Raw genomic sequence first — 18282 nt, 5'->3', positions numbered from 1 at the left:
ATAAAATAAATAAAGTCTGAGGATATAATGTATCACATAGTAACTACAGTTGATAACATTGTATTATATAATTGAAACTTGCTAAGAAAGTAGAACTTAAGTTTATCAAAAATTGGGGGTAAATATGTGAGGTGAGTAATGTGTTGACTCGATGTGGAAGAATTCTTTCATAATGTAAACATATCAAATCATCATGTTTTATACTTAATTATCTTACAATTTTGTCAATTATCCCTCAATAAAGCTAGGTGGTGGGAGGCGGGGAAGAGCTAGATGCCGAGTGTCAGAATTGATTGTATGTGGGCTGGTTGGAATGATTTGGAGAAAAGATTATGTTCTATTATTTGGCATCCTACCAAAGAGAGTTATAGAAGCAGAAGCACTTTAGAAAGCCTTCTTTCCTTCAACTTGGGTCCTTAACCTGCATGTTATGACAGAGGAGATCATTGACATGGGAAGAAGAGGCTGTGTGTAAGCATAATCAGTCAAAAAAATTAGTATACATGTGTCTGTGACCGTGGTTATAATTGAAGGATTTTTTTTAAAAAAAAGCAGTAAAAAAGACAAAAATGACACATTGGTATCTATTTATGCAAATAAAGCTGCTACAAGTCTTTGGTTTGAAGCCTAGTCAGAAAAAGCAAAGCCTCAAAAGGGACAAATTATGTCAGCATCACAGGGTGCTAACAGTTCTGAAGAGTATGAACGGCACTCAAGAAAGATAATAAAAATTCTGGATGGAACCCACAGTTGTCAAATCTTCTACCTTCCTAACCCAAGTGCTTATTTTAACACTTGGAAGAAAACGGTCGATGACATCTGTCTCTGTCATAACTGTTGGCACTCTGAGGTGGGTCTACTAATGTATTCCTGATATGTCTACCAACAAACAAACAAACAAACAAACAAACGAAACAAACCCAAAACATAAAATCCCAAAACAAAGATTTTTAAAACATTTGCAAAAAAGATAAAGATACTCATATATACTGGCTGACCTGTGAAGTAGACACCTTAATTAATTTTTAATCTGTTTTATTTTGTTTTTGAGCCATCTGTCTTTCCTTAGTTGAAACCTGCTAAGTCATATCATGCCCTTGTCAGGCATAGGTTTGGCCTTAACTTTCCCTAAATCACTCAGGAGTATCTCAACCTCACCTCTGGCTGCTAAACTGTATCCTGAGTCCTCAAGGTTAGACATTATCTGTCATTTCCCACAGTGACAAATGGAGAATCTTTTGTATAGCTTCAAGGGGCAAAACCTGACTCAAGAAGTGGATGTCCCCAGGAGCCACATTGTATTCAACATAAGGATTAACTCTCTGAGAAGAAGAGCCATTTGACAACAGAAACAACTGCTTTGCAAAATCATGAACTCATTGAAATTGGAAGTATTTAAAGGGAAGCTGGGCTGCCACCTGTCCACAACATAATATGGATTTCAACTTTGGGAGGGAATTTGACTCAATGACATCTGAGGGCAGTTCTGTCCTTTAAGATTCTTATCATTCATTTCAGTCAATTTAATGGTCATATCTTTACCAAAACTGGATTGCCTCTTGTTTTTATGACTATCTATTTTGAAACTGCATTTGCTAGTTAAATGTCAATATACTTTTCTTATGCTGAGAGAGGACTTAGTAATGTTCATACTGAAATTGAAATAATTTCTTTGGAAGAATTTATAGCTTTTAAATTTCTACCTTTGGAAAAGCATCTCTCAGTAGAAAATAATAAATGGAAAAGATCTTATTAGATATATTCTTTTGAAGACTCTCTGAGCAATATGTCGAAAAACTCCAGGGAGAACTCTGACAAAAGACATTGCTATGAGAAGGTGTTTATAGTAAACTGATTTTCACTTTCCAGTTACTTTTACCTTTCAAACATTAGAAACCATTTAGTATAGATTTATTTTTGCTTATACAGCATATATACTCTTGCTACCACTTCTAAGTTATTATTAGTGGCATTACAAGAAAATAGGATCTGTGCTTCTTAGCGGTGCATTCTCCCTTCATTTCCACCCCCTCATTCTCTTTGAAATGATAGGAATGTCACCTACACGGTTTTTTCTTTTTTCTCTCAGCAGCAAAGAAACTCAGATGCTGAATATCCTTGGGGACTTTGCTTTTATTTGCTGAAGAAAAATAAGAAAGAAAATATGATTCAGCACAACTATATCTATAAACGTTTCACCTTGAGTATTAGAAATCATTCAATTAGGTATATGTGCTATAGACCACTGGTTACCTTTCTTCCAAAAAAAAAAAAAAAAAGAAAGGAAAGAGGAAAGGAAAGGAAAGGAAAGGAAAGAGGGAGGGAGGAAGGACAGAAGGAAGGAATCAAGTTTTCTATTGGGGGAGGGAGGGAGGAAGGAAGGAAGGAAGGAAGGAATCAAGTTTTCTATTGCTTAATTTTTAGTGTTGTGTATGTATATTTATATGTGGGGAGCAGAGTATATTTATTACATACTCTGTATCCTGTATAGCTACTGAGTTTACTTTCTCTTCTTTTATGTGAAAATCTTCAAACATTATGGAAAAAGGGAATTTGGACATTTGCATAAGGTAAAACTTTTTGCTAGCCAAAAAAGAACTCCAACTCTATGGTAACGTATACATAAAGAGCCTCAATACTTGAGATCCTCTTTATGCTTGCCATTACATCTTTGATGCAGAGCTACAAGAAGATGCAGAATATATTTTCATACTTTTCTTTATGGATGACATAGCTCATAATTTAAAAAGAGTAGGTAATAATTGATTATTATTTAATTTCTAGAGTAGGAAAAGCAGGTCAAACAACTTCTCAGTATTAGGAAAATTCCTGAGCTGGCAGTGGCAGTGGGTTGGTTGTAGGTCAGCAATTCATAAGGTAGACTCTATCAAGAGAGTCTATGCAACACTGAGATGGACGCTCTTTCTGAAACTAGCTGTATATTTAGGCCACTGTTTAATAGTGCACTGGGGAAAAAAAAAAAACAAAAACAAGAATAAATATGAACCATGAAGGCAGTATATCTTTTCGGAGGCTGGTAGACATAGCTCGATGTCAAAGTAACATCTGACTTCAGACATAAAAATGTTCAAAAAAAGGAGCATCAATTCCTTCATGTCTATGTCTTGCACAATTTCACCAGTGTCATCTATAAGGTATATAGATGGTAAGGTAGGGTGTCCAACCCAGAGAGGCTGACACACAGCCACTGAAAAGATTGATTAGGCTGGGTTGACTACATGCAAAAGATGAATGACATTAGGTTATCAAACACTTGCTATCAAATGAGCAGAAGTAGTGCAACTATAGGTAATGCAGGCTGAAGAATTGCTATAATGTACCTTGAAGCTGAGTTCTAAGGATGGAATGTTAAAGCACATGACCTGGAGAGTAGGCACTGAAAGATCCAGCTCATTTTAACGAGGGTGTTCCATCCACCCATTCCCAAGGTATTTAATGCATACCCACCACATCTTAGCGCTCTGTTAATAACCATGGTGGGAAAGAAAAAAAAGAAAAGATTTATTTGTACTTATAATCCAGATAGATATTCAAGCAGGATAATAAAATAATTTATCTCTCAAAGTGAGACACTTTTGAGAGTGGAAAGGATCCTGTTAGTAATTCTTCTGGGGCAACATGTATGAACCAGGACTGTTTCCACAAAGCAGGACAGTTGCCATGTGGTTGACATATAGTATCATATATGTGTAATCTATGCTTAAATGATAAAATGTCTGGGGAATTATAATTGAAAGGATACGGAGTAAAAAAAAAATACATAAGACAGGACTAAAAGAGTATATTGTCATAAACAAAAGTAAACAAGCTTATGTCCCCAAATCAGAAACAACCAAGAGTAGTGAAAAATTAAACATGTCATTTAAGTACCAACTAGAACAAACAAGACATAATAAATAGAAATGGAACATCAAGCCACTATTCAATTATTAGAATGACTAAAATTCAAAACACTGAGAACTCCAAATGTTGGCAAGTATATGGAGGTACCAGAATTCTCACTCATTGATGGTGAGAATGCAAAATGGTACAAACACTTTGAAAGAGAGTTTGGCAGTATCTTAAAAAGCTACACATTCTTACTTTATAATCCAGCAATTATACTCTTTAGTAAGTGTTTGAATCAGTTGAAAACTTATGTTCACACAAAATCCTATGTATAAATGTTTTCAGCAGCTTTATTCATAACTGCAAAGACTTGGAAGCAACCAAGATGTCCTTCAGTAGATGAATGGATGAGCAAACTATGGTGCACCCATACGATGGAATTTTATTTCTAGCAGTCAAAATAAATAAGTTATCAAGCAACAAAAAGACATGCATATTGCTAAGTGAAAAAAGCCAATCTGAAAAGCTACATACTGTATGATTCCAACTATATAACATTCTGGAAAAGGCAAAAATATGGAGACAGCAAAAAGGTCAGTGGTTGCCAGGGGCTCAAGGGGGAAGGAAGGACAGATGAATAGGCAGAACGTAGAGGATTTTTAGGGCAATGAGAGTATTTTATATAATACAGTGATGGTGGATACGTGTCATTATGCATTTGTCAAAACCCATAGAATGCACAACACAAAGAGTGAACTCTAATGTAAACTATGAATCTTAGTTAAGAATGATGTGTCAATAATGGCTCATCGACTTTAACAAATGTAGTTCACTAATGGAAGATGTTAATAGCGGAAAATAGAGCTTGGAGGGAGAGGGCACATGAGAACTGTGTACTTTTCACCTAATTTTTCTCTAAACATGAAACTGCTCTATAAAATATCTATTAATTTTTTAAAAAGGAAATATCAAGCTCTGGAATATTATTATGACATGATAGTTGAAGGAAACCAAAGAACCTGAGTACAGGTCTAAAGGGGCCCAAGGAAGCACCACTAAACAAGTGTTTGTATGGTATAAAGACCTGTAAGAGAGAAAGTAGATTAATTTTTTTTTTCATTGAATAAGAAAATCCATCTAAGCTTGCTTGAGAAGCTCCTTTTGGGCTTTATAAAGTATACAATTAGTCCCAGTAACATGCTTGGCATTCATGACAAATAATTTACTGCAAGCAGATACGTGTTGTATTGCCTTCTCCATCCCTTGGCATTGCTGTGTGGATAGGTTCCACCAATACAGTATATCTGAGCATTCAAAGACAAAATGAAAAAGAGAAGGTTAGGAATAGTCTATCTGAGGTACGTATGAAGTGGAAAGGCAGAATAAATCAGAAAGACTCTAGAGCACCTAGAAACATTAAGAGCATTCTAAGTGGGGAAGTTGGAGCTCTGTATAAGAGCCAATAGAGCACAATGCCCAATAAAACTTTCTACAATGATAGAAATGTTTTATATCTGTGCTGTCTAATATAGTACCCACTAACCACCTGGAGCTATTAAGAACCTGAAATATGGCTAGTGTAACTAAGGAAGTAGATTTTTAATTTAACTTAATTTTAATTGAAATTAAAGTAACTATATGTGGCTACTGACTACATAATTGGGAATGAAGCACTATAAAATAGAACACATGTATATGATATATGCAAGAATATAATATGATACACAAAGTCCACAGCTGTGGGAACGAGAGGAGCTGAGACTAATTCACTGAGATCAAGCCTGCACAGAAAGGGTTTACTCTAGGACTAAGATCCTGGGAAGGAAGATATTGTAATAACCTGGGTAGGAAATGACAAGGGCTAGGAAGTGAAAAGTAAAAAGAGAAACTGAGAGATGTAGAGTTGAAGGAGAATGAGCAGGATAAACTAAACTAACAGAGAAGACTCTCAATCACTGAATACAAGATACTGTCATTGAAAGTGTATAGGCTATGAGTAAAAAGTTAATTTACTTGGAGAGTGAGCTCGGACTTGGGCATTTTGAGGTAGTTGAAAATCTAAGGGGGAAGTTTTTAGAATGAGTTGAAAATTTGGGGACAGTATGTAAAATAGCTAAGATTTGAGATAAATATGTCAGCGTTACTTACATAGTGTCAAAAATTGAAATCAAAGAACTAGAAGACAATCTTAATGACTGTACACAGTAAGAAATTCAGAGAATTAAAAAGAAGCATCAAAACCAGAAAGAGTGGACTATTTTCCAGTTTATTAAATTTTAAAATTTTATATATGATATTGACCTGCTTATCTCCCTCTCCTCTCTGTTTGTCCTCTCCAGCAGCTGCTCATAGGTTTCAAAAAATTCTCAGTTAGATTTTTTCTCTAGATTTTGGTTTTATTAATTAGAGAATTAACTTCACTTTCTGAAAAGTATTAAAATAAACTTAAAAGTTTTCTCTTTTTTTTCAAACCTCTATTTTTCTCTCTCTTTTCCTTCAAATATCTCTAAATACCTTTCTTTAGGTGAGGTTGCACTAAATTAATCTCTGCTTCTACTTCCAGCTCCTAAAAAAAGAAAGAAATATAATGTTTATTCTTTCAACAACCCAATGAGCCATTGTTGATTGCTTTCACCTCTTTATAAAACTCCTTGTTAGTGTCAAAGTTAATTTGCACAAAGTTACTTATCCAGTACACTAGAAAATTTCAGCTTACTCAAAACTCTATTAACCAAATAGGCACAATACAAAAATTAGCTTCCTCAGAATTTAAGGGTAAGGTCTCTGGACTCAGCCTGTTTGGGTTAGATTTTTTTAACCACTTCTTCAGAGAGGTAAGTATACTTCACAGACAAAAAAGATAAACTAAGCCTCTGTTTTCTCACCTGCACTATGGTGATGCTGACCTAACTTAACTCATAGGGTAGTTATGAAAACTAAGAGAAAAATATATGTAAAGTGTTTAGCACATTCTTGGCACACAATAAATATTTGAGAAGTTTTTATTATATTTATTCAAAATGTGCATTTTATTTATGCCATATTTTATCCAAAGTAAAATGGCATCACTATTTTATGTACCCCTAGCAAAGGGGGGAATCCTGACAAACTATGAAATGCCATTGACTATAAAAAGCATGTCAATTTCAAAGATGTTAACATGCTACAAAATATGTATCTTAGAAGTGAGGATGCATGGTAGTTTCTGTGGTAATGAAAATTTAAAAGTTCTGGTGATTTCTATGACTGTCTAGGACCCATTCGTACCAGAAACATAGCAGTGAGATCCTGTATGAAAATGGACAGCATGAATCCAGAGAGCGGTATTTAAATATTGTAGGTTCTGGAATGGGTTCAAATTCCTGCTCTATTACTTACCAAGTTATTTGATTTCTCTACCCTATAGCTGTAAAATGAGAATAATGATAATTTTTACCTCCTAAGATAGCTAGGAGTATTAAATGGCAGCAATTCCCATGAAGCACAGTGCTTGGCAAATACTCAGTGCTCAATAATTACATCTTGCTAGCCATTAGCAGCAGCACAGTGCCTCTTCCTCTAGTGGCCTAGGGGCAGACCAATGTTAGGATGAGGTGAGGCACTCAGAGATAACTCAAAAATGTATGGGCCCTGCAAAAAAGGCTATAGCTATAAACCAAAGAGCACACTTAAATCATAGCTCAGTAAAAACACAATTGCTGGTGCTTAATAAGTAAGTTTTAGAGGCACTGGCACATCTGTCCTACAACCTCTCAAATTTACTTTTAAATAGGAAATATTTTTAAAAACTTATGCATTTGTGTGTGTGTGTGTGTGAGAGAGAGAGAGAGAGAGAGAGAGAATGAGAATTTGTCTATGGAACTCCTGGTTTTAGATTGTTGTTATTATTTCATAGCTTGAATTTATTTTCCTATGAGAATTTCAAATAATTCAAGACACAAGGAAAAACTTCTTCCTAACACTCAAAAATAAAGGTAAATGGGAAAGAGATTACATATTAAATTATAAAGTCATATTAAATTATAAAGAAATGGAAATACCTTATATCACCTTTACCATTAATAAAAAATTCTGATTTCGAGGCTGAAATCAGAACATTTTGTTACATTTAAATGTATCCTCCTGACATGCTTCCACAAATGAGGGGTTGGGGGTGGGAAAGAGAACAGCATACATTATGATGCATTACCATGCTTAAGAGCAATTTGTCTCATGGAATCCAATAAATGACTTACACTGACATGAAACAAGTTAGTATACTATTAAGTATCATAAATCATCATATTTGGTAGTTGTAGATGAGAAACAGTAATGGAGCTTGAATCTATTTCAGGTGTTTGGAACTCATTGCACTCACTCCTCACTATGCATTAAACAGATATGGAAATATTTTTCCTAGTAGAAAAATGTGTTAACCATTTGTTTTCCATACACAATATAGTGAGTGCTAAACAAATGCTAAAATAAGGGTACAGTTCGGTGTCTAAAGGTTGGTTGATGTCTAGGAAGAGGGTACCACTGTACTTGTTGTTATAGATACATCCATTCTGAATTCTCAGGGCCTGCACTGCACTCCATACTACATATCTTGAATTTCAACCTTGACAAAAGATTCCAGACGTTTTAAAATTCAGATAAAGAACTTCATTTGAGGAATAGCAAAAGGCAATTACATCAAAAAAAAAAAAAAAAAAAAAAAAAAAGCTTTATGTAACAGCCCTGAGGTTCAGTTTGCAGTGAGAAAAATCTATGGAGTAAATGAATTTGGCCATCAGAGGACCTAGCTCCAAACAGCAGGAAAAAACTTTAGGAGCAATTGGGAAATCCATCAAAAGACAATATATTATATGTTTGCCCCCATCCTCTGCTAAATAAAGAAGGTGAGCATTTTGGAGTGGCTGGCAATGTATTATAAAGATTAAAGCCCGCTGTCAAATCAGCATCAGAAAGCAATAGTTATGGCTCCTGGAGTTTGAGTTTGTGATAAAAGATAATTTGAGTTACTAGAAAGTGAAGCAATGACTTGGAAGCTCTGTAGTCAAGACATAACCAACGGTATAAACGTCAATTATAACAACAACAAAAAGAGAAGAATTCTACTCCTGAAAATATAATGGAATTCAGTGAGTGAAAATTGGATATAAATTTAAAGCAGATCTGACCATAGGCTGTCCACACACACAGTTTCTGAATTACTGATCAGGCTTCTTAAATTTGCTTTGCTAGGAAAATAATTGCAGAGATCCAGAGATTATAGGCTGAAACTTCTAAGGTTTTAAAAGTACGGGAGAAGGAGCTAGGGATCACATTCTTCAAGGGGATATAAGAATAATATATAATTCTAATATAATAAATTATCATAATAAAGGTTTGGAAAATCACAATAAAAGAGGCCACAATCCTCTACTCTGCAGTGCTAAAGCCTCAACAATGATCATAACAATTACTTAACTTTTTATTTTGAAATAACGTTAGACTTACAAAAAGTTTGCAAAAATAATACAGAGAATTCCCACATACCATTTTTATAGCTTTCTCTCAACATTTTATTTAACCAATTTATGATTTTGAAACCAAGAAATAATCAGACTTTATTAGAATTTTGACCCCTTTTCCACTAATGCCATCTTTTCTGGTCCAAGATTCAATAGCAGATCCCATCCTAACTTTAGTTGTCATGTCTCCAGTCTATGGCAGTTGCCTCCAATCTAGGGGCAGCTTTTAGTATTTGCCCAACATGGCCTTATCACTTTTGAAAAACAATGACCAGCTGTTTATAGAATGTCCCCCTACAATGTCATATTTGACTGTGTGAATGTGTGTGTGCATACATATACATATACATATACATATACATATACATATACATATACATATACATATACATATACATATACATATACAACTATGAGACGCAAATGAGACAAGATGGTAGTCTCCTCCTAAAGCTTTAAACGCCTTGCAAATGTGTTCAGTTGGAAATTTTGCGATCAGATCACAGAGCTATTTTTTTTTCCAACTAACATTAAACACTGGACATGAGGCAGTAAAATAAACATACTAGTGGGCGAAATGAACAATAAAAGAACACAACGTTACTTGGAAAAAACAAATTATTTGTTAGAAAAAGCTGCATAAAATGAAACAATACATTAAACTTGTGGTTTCACTGAGTCTAATTTTAATTTCTCTCTCTCTCTCTCTCTTTCTCTCTCTCTGTAAATACAATAAACACTTTTATACCCTGCAAGTCTCACCTCTTTTAGATTTAAATTTTGAGTCTCTAATTAGAAAGGACAATGAAAGTGGTAAACATATCTCTGTTTAGGGTTTTAGTAAAGCTTTGAAAACTGCAGTTTAACAAATGGTAGTTCTTTGTCTCATTATCTCAAAATGATATCATAACTCATTTTTGAAAGTTTCATTAGCATTTGCTCTACTGAATATTTAATAAAAGCCCTTCTAAGTGGGGCCTCCACAAAAGACTAAGTAGTCAGATTTGAAATAAAAATTTCTTTGCCCAAAACACCTTTCTACTTTTAGAAACCATACAATGTAAGACTCTGCCTTTATAGGTGAGAAAACAGAAGTCCATTGAGACTAAATATTTTCCCCAAGGATATATACTGAGTTACAGAAATGGTATCAGAGAAGAGAGAACAGAAGAAATATTCATTTGGTGCTATTTTGGTGTTATTTCTTAAATTTAATTTGGTGTTATCTTTTAAATACCTCTTTCCGTTTAGGTGTTACATAATTTATCTTCACAAAAATCCTGTGCTGTATTAATTTTCTCATTCTATATATGTGGAAATTTAGCATTAATGAGGTGGAATAATTCGCTCAAATGCATACAATGAGGAAGTAGCTGAGTCAAGGTTTCCAAATGACCCATGGTCATCAAATACACTTTTACATGCTATGATGAAATAAAAATTATGATTCTGTATGTCTTGTAACACAAAAAAGTAGTAATCTTTCTTAGAAAAATATTTACTTCAGCTTTATAAAAAACTACTTGCTTATTTTTCAAGCAAAGAAAAAAACATTTTATTTCTTCAAAGATTTTCAAAACTCTTCCCGTAGAAAAAAAATTAGCTTTATGTTTTTGAGAATTTGGTAGATAGATTTTTCAGTAATAATTTCAAGACTGTAATCTCCTGCTAAATGCTTTTACAAAATATATCATGCTGAATAGAAGTTATCTCAGAAACATTAATGAGAGGAGGGTGGAAGATGGAGAGTCAGAAGGCTGTGACAGAAGTAACTGCCTGAAAAATAGTGATTCCTACTCTGAGATTAGAAATAAATTAATCCCCAAGTCCCCTCATGCTTGAGTTTAAGAAGCAAACATAATTTCAAGCATCTAATGAAGTAATTTTGTAGAGGAAGCCAAACTGCAAGCCATGATTCACCTGTACTTTTAAAGGCCTGATTTTATGCAGAACTAAAAAGTAAAAATGACGAATTGGTCATTAAATGAAAAACCAGAGGCCTTGATTATTGAAGGAAATGAAAATAACATTCTGAAAACTGTACCATATTTAATTATTTATATCATGTTTAATAATTGTTGATGCACATATAAATCCACAGTCCCTTAATATTGTATATTAATACTCTTCATCAAGTCTCCAATCATAAAAAAGATGGAATCAATGCATTCTAAGGCAACATGACTAGGATGTGGTCATTGTGCTTCCTTTTTTTTTTTAACAAGTAAGCTCATGTTTGAATGGTCTTTGTCAACCTAGGGCCTAAGTAAATGAAAGGAACAGTCTCTGTTGGGGCATTATGTAAATTCAATCTGACTGTACGAGTGAGTAGAATTTTGGAGAAATATTATAATTGTGCATTGAAAATACAGGAAGTCATTAAGTAATCTGTGAAAATCAGATAACTTGTCATTTGAAGTCTAAAGACATGAATGGAATAAAGGTAAAATTAATTATTTAACTGAATCGAGAAACTCCTTGTTTACAGTGGGATCATAGTGAAGGCTGAAGGGATCATTTGGGGCACTTCTCAGTGACCCCACTGTCCCAGCTATATGGACAACAACTGGGAACTAGAAAGAATAAGGAATTTACATCAACTTGTTCTGCTCCAAATTAGTATACATACAACTACTATTCAGAACTGTCCAACCAGAATTAAGTTCATTTTTTAAAAAATTGCATGCATATTCCATACAAACTATATCACCCATAGAAGAAACATGAATGTAAGCATGTATAGCCCACAAATTTTTGTGTTTATTTGTTCTTTTATAATATTCTATAATGTTGTAATAACATTATAATATAATATAATTGTTCTTTCATTTCCCCTTCCCTTTCTCCTTCTCCCTCTCCCTCTTCCCCTCCCTCCAACTTCTCCTCCCTCCCTCACCCCTCCATTCCTCCCTCTTTCCTTTCCTTTTCTCTCTCTCTTTTTTTCTCAAACTCCCTCTGTTTCTGAGAAATTCACTATTTTAAGTGATTATGTGTTACATATAAAATACATATCATTGAGAACTAAAATTTATTAGTGGCGTTTGATGACTTAAAATTATAAGCATTCTTACCATCAACTATAAATAGAAGAAAGTCAAATATGTCGTTTTGAAATAGGGAATATGTTTATCAGGGAAGAACAAAGACAAACTCCAAAATCATGTACTATCCAACCATCTTAACAATCTTTACAAAACCTATAATATAACTATATTAGTTTCCTATTGCTGCTGTAACAAATTGTCAAAAATTTAATGGCTTAAAACAACACAGATGTAGTATCTCATAGTTTCAGAAGTCAAAGTCTGAAATCAGATTCACTGGGCTTAAGTCAAGGTGTAGGTAGGGCTGCATTCCTTCCGAATGCTCTAGGAGGGAACTGGTTTCCTGGCTTTTTCCAGTTTGTAGAGGCTACTCACATTCCTTGGGTCATGGCCCTGTACCACTTCCATCTCTGCTTCTGTCATCGTGTCTCTGATTCTGACTCTCACTCTGACATTCTTAACTCCCTCTTATGAAGACCCAGTTCTTACCTGAGATAATTCAGGAAAATTTTTGCACCTCAATATCCTTAACGTAAGCATGGTTGCAAAGTCACTTTTGCCATGTCAGGTGACTTGGGGCTTAGAATATGGACATCTTTGGGAGGTCCTTATTCTTCCTTCCACAATAACTATCACCAATGTGGTCACTTAACTGAATCTAAGAGAAGAATAAGACATGAGTTTTGTCCACCAATAACATGGATCCTTTTGTGTAAGAGCTTCCTTTTGATTTTGGCATTAATTATGACATGTTAAACCATTCTGGTTCTTGAATATATTTAAGTAAACTTCCTATGGCAGATTGTCTACAAATGACTGCAATTATTTCTCCCTTTGTACCTATTTACCTTTGCAAATGTGATTTTGCAATCTTCCCCATCAAGAGGTGGAGTCTATTTCAGCACATTATTAATCTGGCTTGTATTGTGATTGTTTTGCCAACGGAACATAGAGAAGTGGTGCAAGTTCTCAGCAGAAGTTTCATGCAGTTCTACTTTCTCTTTTGAAACTCCTACGACCTGTGAATAAATCTAGGCAATCTGCTAGAAGAGATGAGATCACATGGGGGCAGAGCTGAGTTGTCCCAAATCTACAACTATCTTAGAATAGCCAAACCTCAAATGACTTGGGAACAGATTATAGACGCCTAAATGTGACTAGAAAAGACTAGATGAACCTCCCAGCTCAGCAGAAAACTTTAAGCAATAATAAATGCTTAGTATTTAAATCTGCTAATTTTGGGGTGGTTTTTTACGCAGCAGAAGCTAACCAATACATCGCATTATATAATAACAATGTATTTCTTAGTGTTGCAAGTGAATGTGATATTATCTCCAAAATTTACAATCTTAGATTCTTGTAAACTCGAAAACTTTTAAAATCATGTTATACACCATTTATTTGGGATAATGCCTATGTGAATCTTTGCCTTCGAATTAGAGTCTGCCTCATGAGCATAAAAATCTTCAGTTTAAAAGTTCATTATAAATTGCTTTTATAGGGTGTTTTAGAAATGATAACAATAGGGTGTATCCCTCTTTAGAAATTATAAAATGTCAGCAGGTAAAATTATTTTAAGAATGTCTCATTTTCTATTATAATAATGTTAGGATAAATTGTTTTAACAAAAGATTTATAATAGAGTGAATATTTTATAAGGGTTGAGATAATTTTTCTTTAATGAGTTTTCATACTTATAGAAAATAATATTGACTCTTGCAGTACCTTTTTCCAATTAACAAATACTTTTCTAAACCAAACTATTCTTAAATTGGCACTCTTATAAATAGACATATTTTCCTACTTTTGCAGAAAATACTTTAAACAAATATGTGTGTGTCTTAAATATATTTACATATATGATATTTCACATCTTTAAAAATTCTACAAACTTGAGATTAAACCTCAATATATTCATAATTTTTTTCCTAAACAAGTGCCCGATGCTGGAGTTTCCTTCAATAGCAACATCAAAATGCAGTTCATTGTTTATTATTGTTGAGATGATTTGCTAATTGCAAGAACTTTCCTTATCTAAAATTATTTTTTGACCTTGCTTTCAATATCATAAATATTGAATATCTTGCCCCACATCATCAATGTCCCACTAGAATCTCCATAAATATGTCATAATTATAAAGTAGCTAGAATATTTTTGCATGATTTATGCAAATAAATATTATTTCATTACTTTATAATAATGACATAAAACATTGATAAGATAAAGAAAAAAAGGATCAATAGAAAAGGGTTACATTGTATATAATTACTATGCTTTGACATGAAATACACAATTCTGAACTAAGTTAAACTAGGATTCTTTTCAGATGCCTAGTAACAAAAATCCTTCACTGGAAGAAAGCAAGTTAAATCTTCATTGGCTTCTCATTTTTCTTTTCCTTTTTTTCTCCTTGTTCTAGAAGTCATATAGAATTTATGTAGAGACTTTTGCAAACATTCCTAAAACTCACTTATACAAACTGATTATTAAAACCCTGTGTGAAAGAGAACTTTCTTAATGCACAATCCATGTTTCATACATTTAGGAAAATACCATATTATGACATAGTACCATAAAATATATAGAACACAGTGTATTTAATATGCTAACAAGATTTCATTTTTGCAAACAAAATGGTGGTTTTCATATATTTGCTTCTTTCCATAACTATTTTATGGGCACTAGATCCAAAATCACATACTATACCAAAAACAGTAATCTTACATTTCAACTAGAACCCCTTAATAATGATTCATTTTCTTAACATTACTTAAGCAGCTACATCTGCTCCAGATGAGGACAGGTTATATTACATAATTTATAAGGATGACTTTTTCTACTTTTGACTATTTCTTTTGTCAGTTATCTCAGGTAAATGTCCAAATTTGTTACACTCGAGTCAACAGAGACTGAATGGAAACCCTTTTCTATGACTTCACAGTTATTAATTTATTGAGATAAGAAATAAATGACATTATAAATATGTAAGTTAATTGTATCTGAATCCCTAGACATCCAACTAAAAGATATTATAAAGCTATAAACAAAAGAATGCATCTGTAGAATAAAAAAGAGGGAAAGAAAATTCTCCAATTAGGGATTGGTAAATGGTTGTATTTTTGGAAAATTCTCTAGTTTCAGTATAACCTCATAAATATAACTTCATATTCCTTATTCTGATTAAACCAAGTGGAGTCATTTGATATAACTAGTATATATGTCCCAAAAGGAAAACTGGAAGCAAGTATTAGCAAAATAATTTATTTTGAAAAAATTTCTATTTCTGTAAAGCCTTCTCTGAAGGCTAATTATCTATTAACATGACTAGGACTGTACATTCTTGATAACTGTCACTAGGTAAAAAATTAACAAAGCATGGAGTTTGCTTCCCAGTGGAAAACCTGAGATCATTTATTATTTTTGAAATTCAACTATAGTCTCCTATGCAGGGGCCATAATAAGTAATAAATTCAAGCAATTTCAGTTTAAACAGTGATTGCTTTTAACTGACAACAGAAATACAAATGTGGTCTTCATTAATGATGTTGCTAATCCTGTTTTCTGCATTTGATGAAATGACCCCATTAGCTAATAGATATATTTTATATATGACATTACAGTACACCATAATCACTGAGGCATGAGCATTATGTATTGAAAATATTCCATTGCTTAGTGGTTTAAATATATTATCAATAATCCTCGCAAGAGCCCCGTAAAGTAGCAGATTAAGACGTTTGTATTCACGAAGTTAAGTGTCATGCACCTAGGGATGTAAATGGCAGATTTTAGGATTAAAATCTAGGTCACCGTGGTTGCAAAGTCTTCACTTGTTTCATTTCACCACCATTACTGATAAATCCTCCCTGAGCTCTAGCTAAATGCAGCGCCATTTGTTAGATGTTTAAAGTACAAAGAGTGGTAAGGAATTGTTCTTGCCTCTAAGGAATTTACAACCTAGTGTGGAAACAAGGCACACACATAAACATAAGCGTAATAGGACCAACCTGTCAGAGCAGTTTCAGTGGGAGTGAAAGGAGGTCGAGTTCCCATTGGAACAGACCATAGAGAAAGTCAACAAGAAAGGATGCCACATTTCACGCCATATTATACAGTTGCTTCAGGACATCTGTCTAGAGTACAGGTGAGGGGGGAAATTATACACTTAGAAATAAATGACAAGCTAGGCAAGCGCCTAGCTCATCAACTGTAAATGTTGAGATAAGAAATAAATGACATTGTAAATATATAAGTTAATTGTATCTGAATCCCTAGACATCCAACTAAAAGATATTATAAAGCTATAAACAAAAGAATTGCATCCGTAGAATAAAAAAGAGGGAAAGAAAATTCTCCCATTAGAGATTGGTAAATGGGAGTCTCAGCAGTGGTTCCTTACCTTTTGGCCGTATTCAGCTCGTCCAGCAGGTCTATTTCCACTCCTAGGAGCCTCAAACACACTCCTCAGCTCATCGAGGGCGATGGAGAAGTGCTCTATCCTGCGCCGACCACTCGAAGAATCCTCCTTCAGCACTTCTTGCTGGCTGTCATCCCTGTCCTCAGGGCCCTTCTCTTCAGGTTCTGAGCTCAACATCTTTTCTCCTATACTGCAGGGCAGACTTGCAGGATCTGAAGGTCCAGGGGCTGACACTACCTCTCGTTCAGGTTGAAGCAATTTGCTTTCTTGAGGCTGAAAGAGCCTGCAATGACTGCCTCTGGGACAACACTCACTTTTTTGGTAATCGGTGGATTCCCATTTCTGCCTCAGTAAGTTCAGGGAGCCCTTCTGCATTGGGAACCTAGGTGGCTCCAGGTTGTCCTGCAACATCAAAAGTTCTTTAATCAAAGATATGTTCAGGCATAGAAGTCATTTTCAAAACACTATGTTTAGGAATGCTGGCTCTTGAAATTTGTGTTTCAATGTGGAAATATAGCTTTGCTATATAATTTCTCACTTTTGACTTTACAAGGTTATGTCAGTGAGCCTAGAACTGGACAAATTATGGAGAGGACTGATTGGTACAGTCACAGTGTCAGAGGAGGTCAATGAGAGGATATGACCATAAGTTAACCAGCAAACTGGATTCGGGCAACCAGAAGTTCTTTACTCCCTCCCTTGTCCTTGGAATGTACATTCGGCTCACTGGTTAGCACTAGGAACCATTTCAAGAATGTAACCTTGAGAGAGTAATGTGTTGTTGATACCGGCTGGCCTGTATACATGAGTAACCTCAAGTAAGACCTCTATATAAACATTTGAGATTCTGGCAGGCGAGTGCAGAGATGTACTTATCTTCCAGTCACCCAAGTCAAGTCTCACATGTAGGTTCCAGTGCTTATTAAACCGCCATCTCTCAACCTGGAACGGTCTGCCTCTTTTTTCAGTCTTTCTTTGTCTTTGTCAGTGTACAGGGGCCATTTTCAAATTTCACCCAGGGAACTCCCCAGGTTGAAAACCAACACAGGGACATTTGAAAATAAAGAGACAAAATCTAGAAAATACTTTCTTTACTTTTCCTTCTATGTTAAATCAGTGAAAAAGTGTTTACAATGTAAAACTTGAACAATGTTCATTCATTGTTTAGTATATTCTGAGAAAAGGGCAATTTAATAAGTTTAACCCTAAGGAAAAGGATGTAACAGTTCAAAACTTCCTTTGAAATTTTTGGTTTCTGCAAATGTCTTACTTCAGAAGTAACAGATTAATAGCTAACAGTTATTAAATTTTTGCTATAAGGCAAACACTTTGATAACAACTTTATATATATATATAAATTTAATCCTAACATATCACAGTGGGTTAGTTGCTGCTATTATTACTATTTTCTAGGTAAGGAAATTAGAAGTAATTTGCCCAGGGTTCTTAGTGACAGCACCTAGATTTGAAATACAT

The 18282-nt window shown here is 34.3% G+C and overlaps 1 protein-coding gene across 1 annotated transcript in view; it reads right to left on the bottom strand.

Annotated features, from left to right (window-relative positions):
- XIRP2 (xin actin binding repeat containing 2) overlaps window positions 1-17181 on the bottom strand; it is a 232839-nt gene extending 215658 nt beyond the window's left edge. Inside the window, exon 1 of the mRNA XM_006921158.1 lies at window positions 16789-17181. Coding sequence (XP_006921220.1) covers window positions 16789-17181 — 393 coding nt within the window. The remainder of the gene's footprint in view (window positions 1-16788) is intronic.
- Window positions 17182-18282: the final 1101 nt, after the last annotated feature.

This window comes from Pteropus alecto, unplaced genomic scaffold (assembly GCF_000325575.1).
Source record: "Pteropus alecto unplaced genomic scaffold, ASM32557v1 scaffold3, whole genome shotgun sequence".
Lineage (NCBI taxonomy): Eukaryota > Metazoa > Chordata > Mammalia > Chiroptera > Pteropodidae > Pteropus > Pteropus alecto.
The sequence above is the reverse complement of the archived record's forward strand: the minus strand, read 5'-3'. Positions and strand labels throughout refer to the sequence as shown.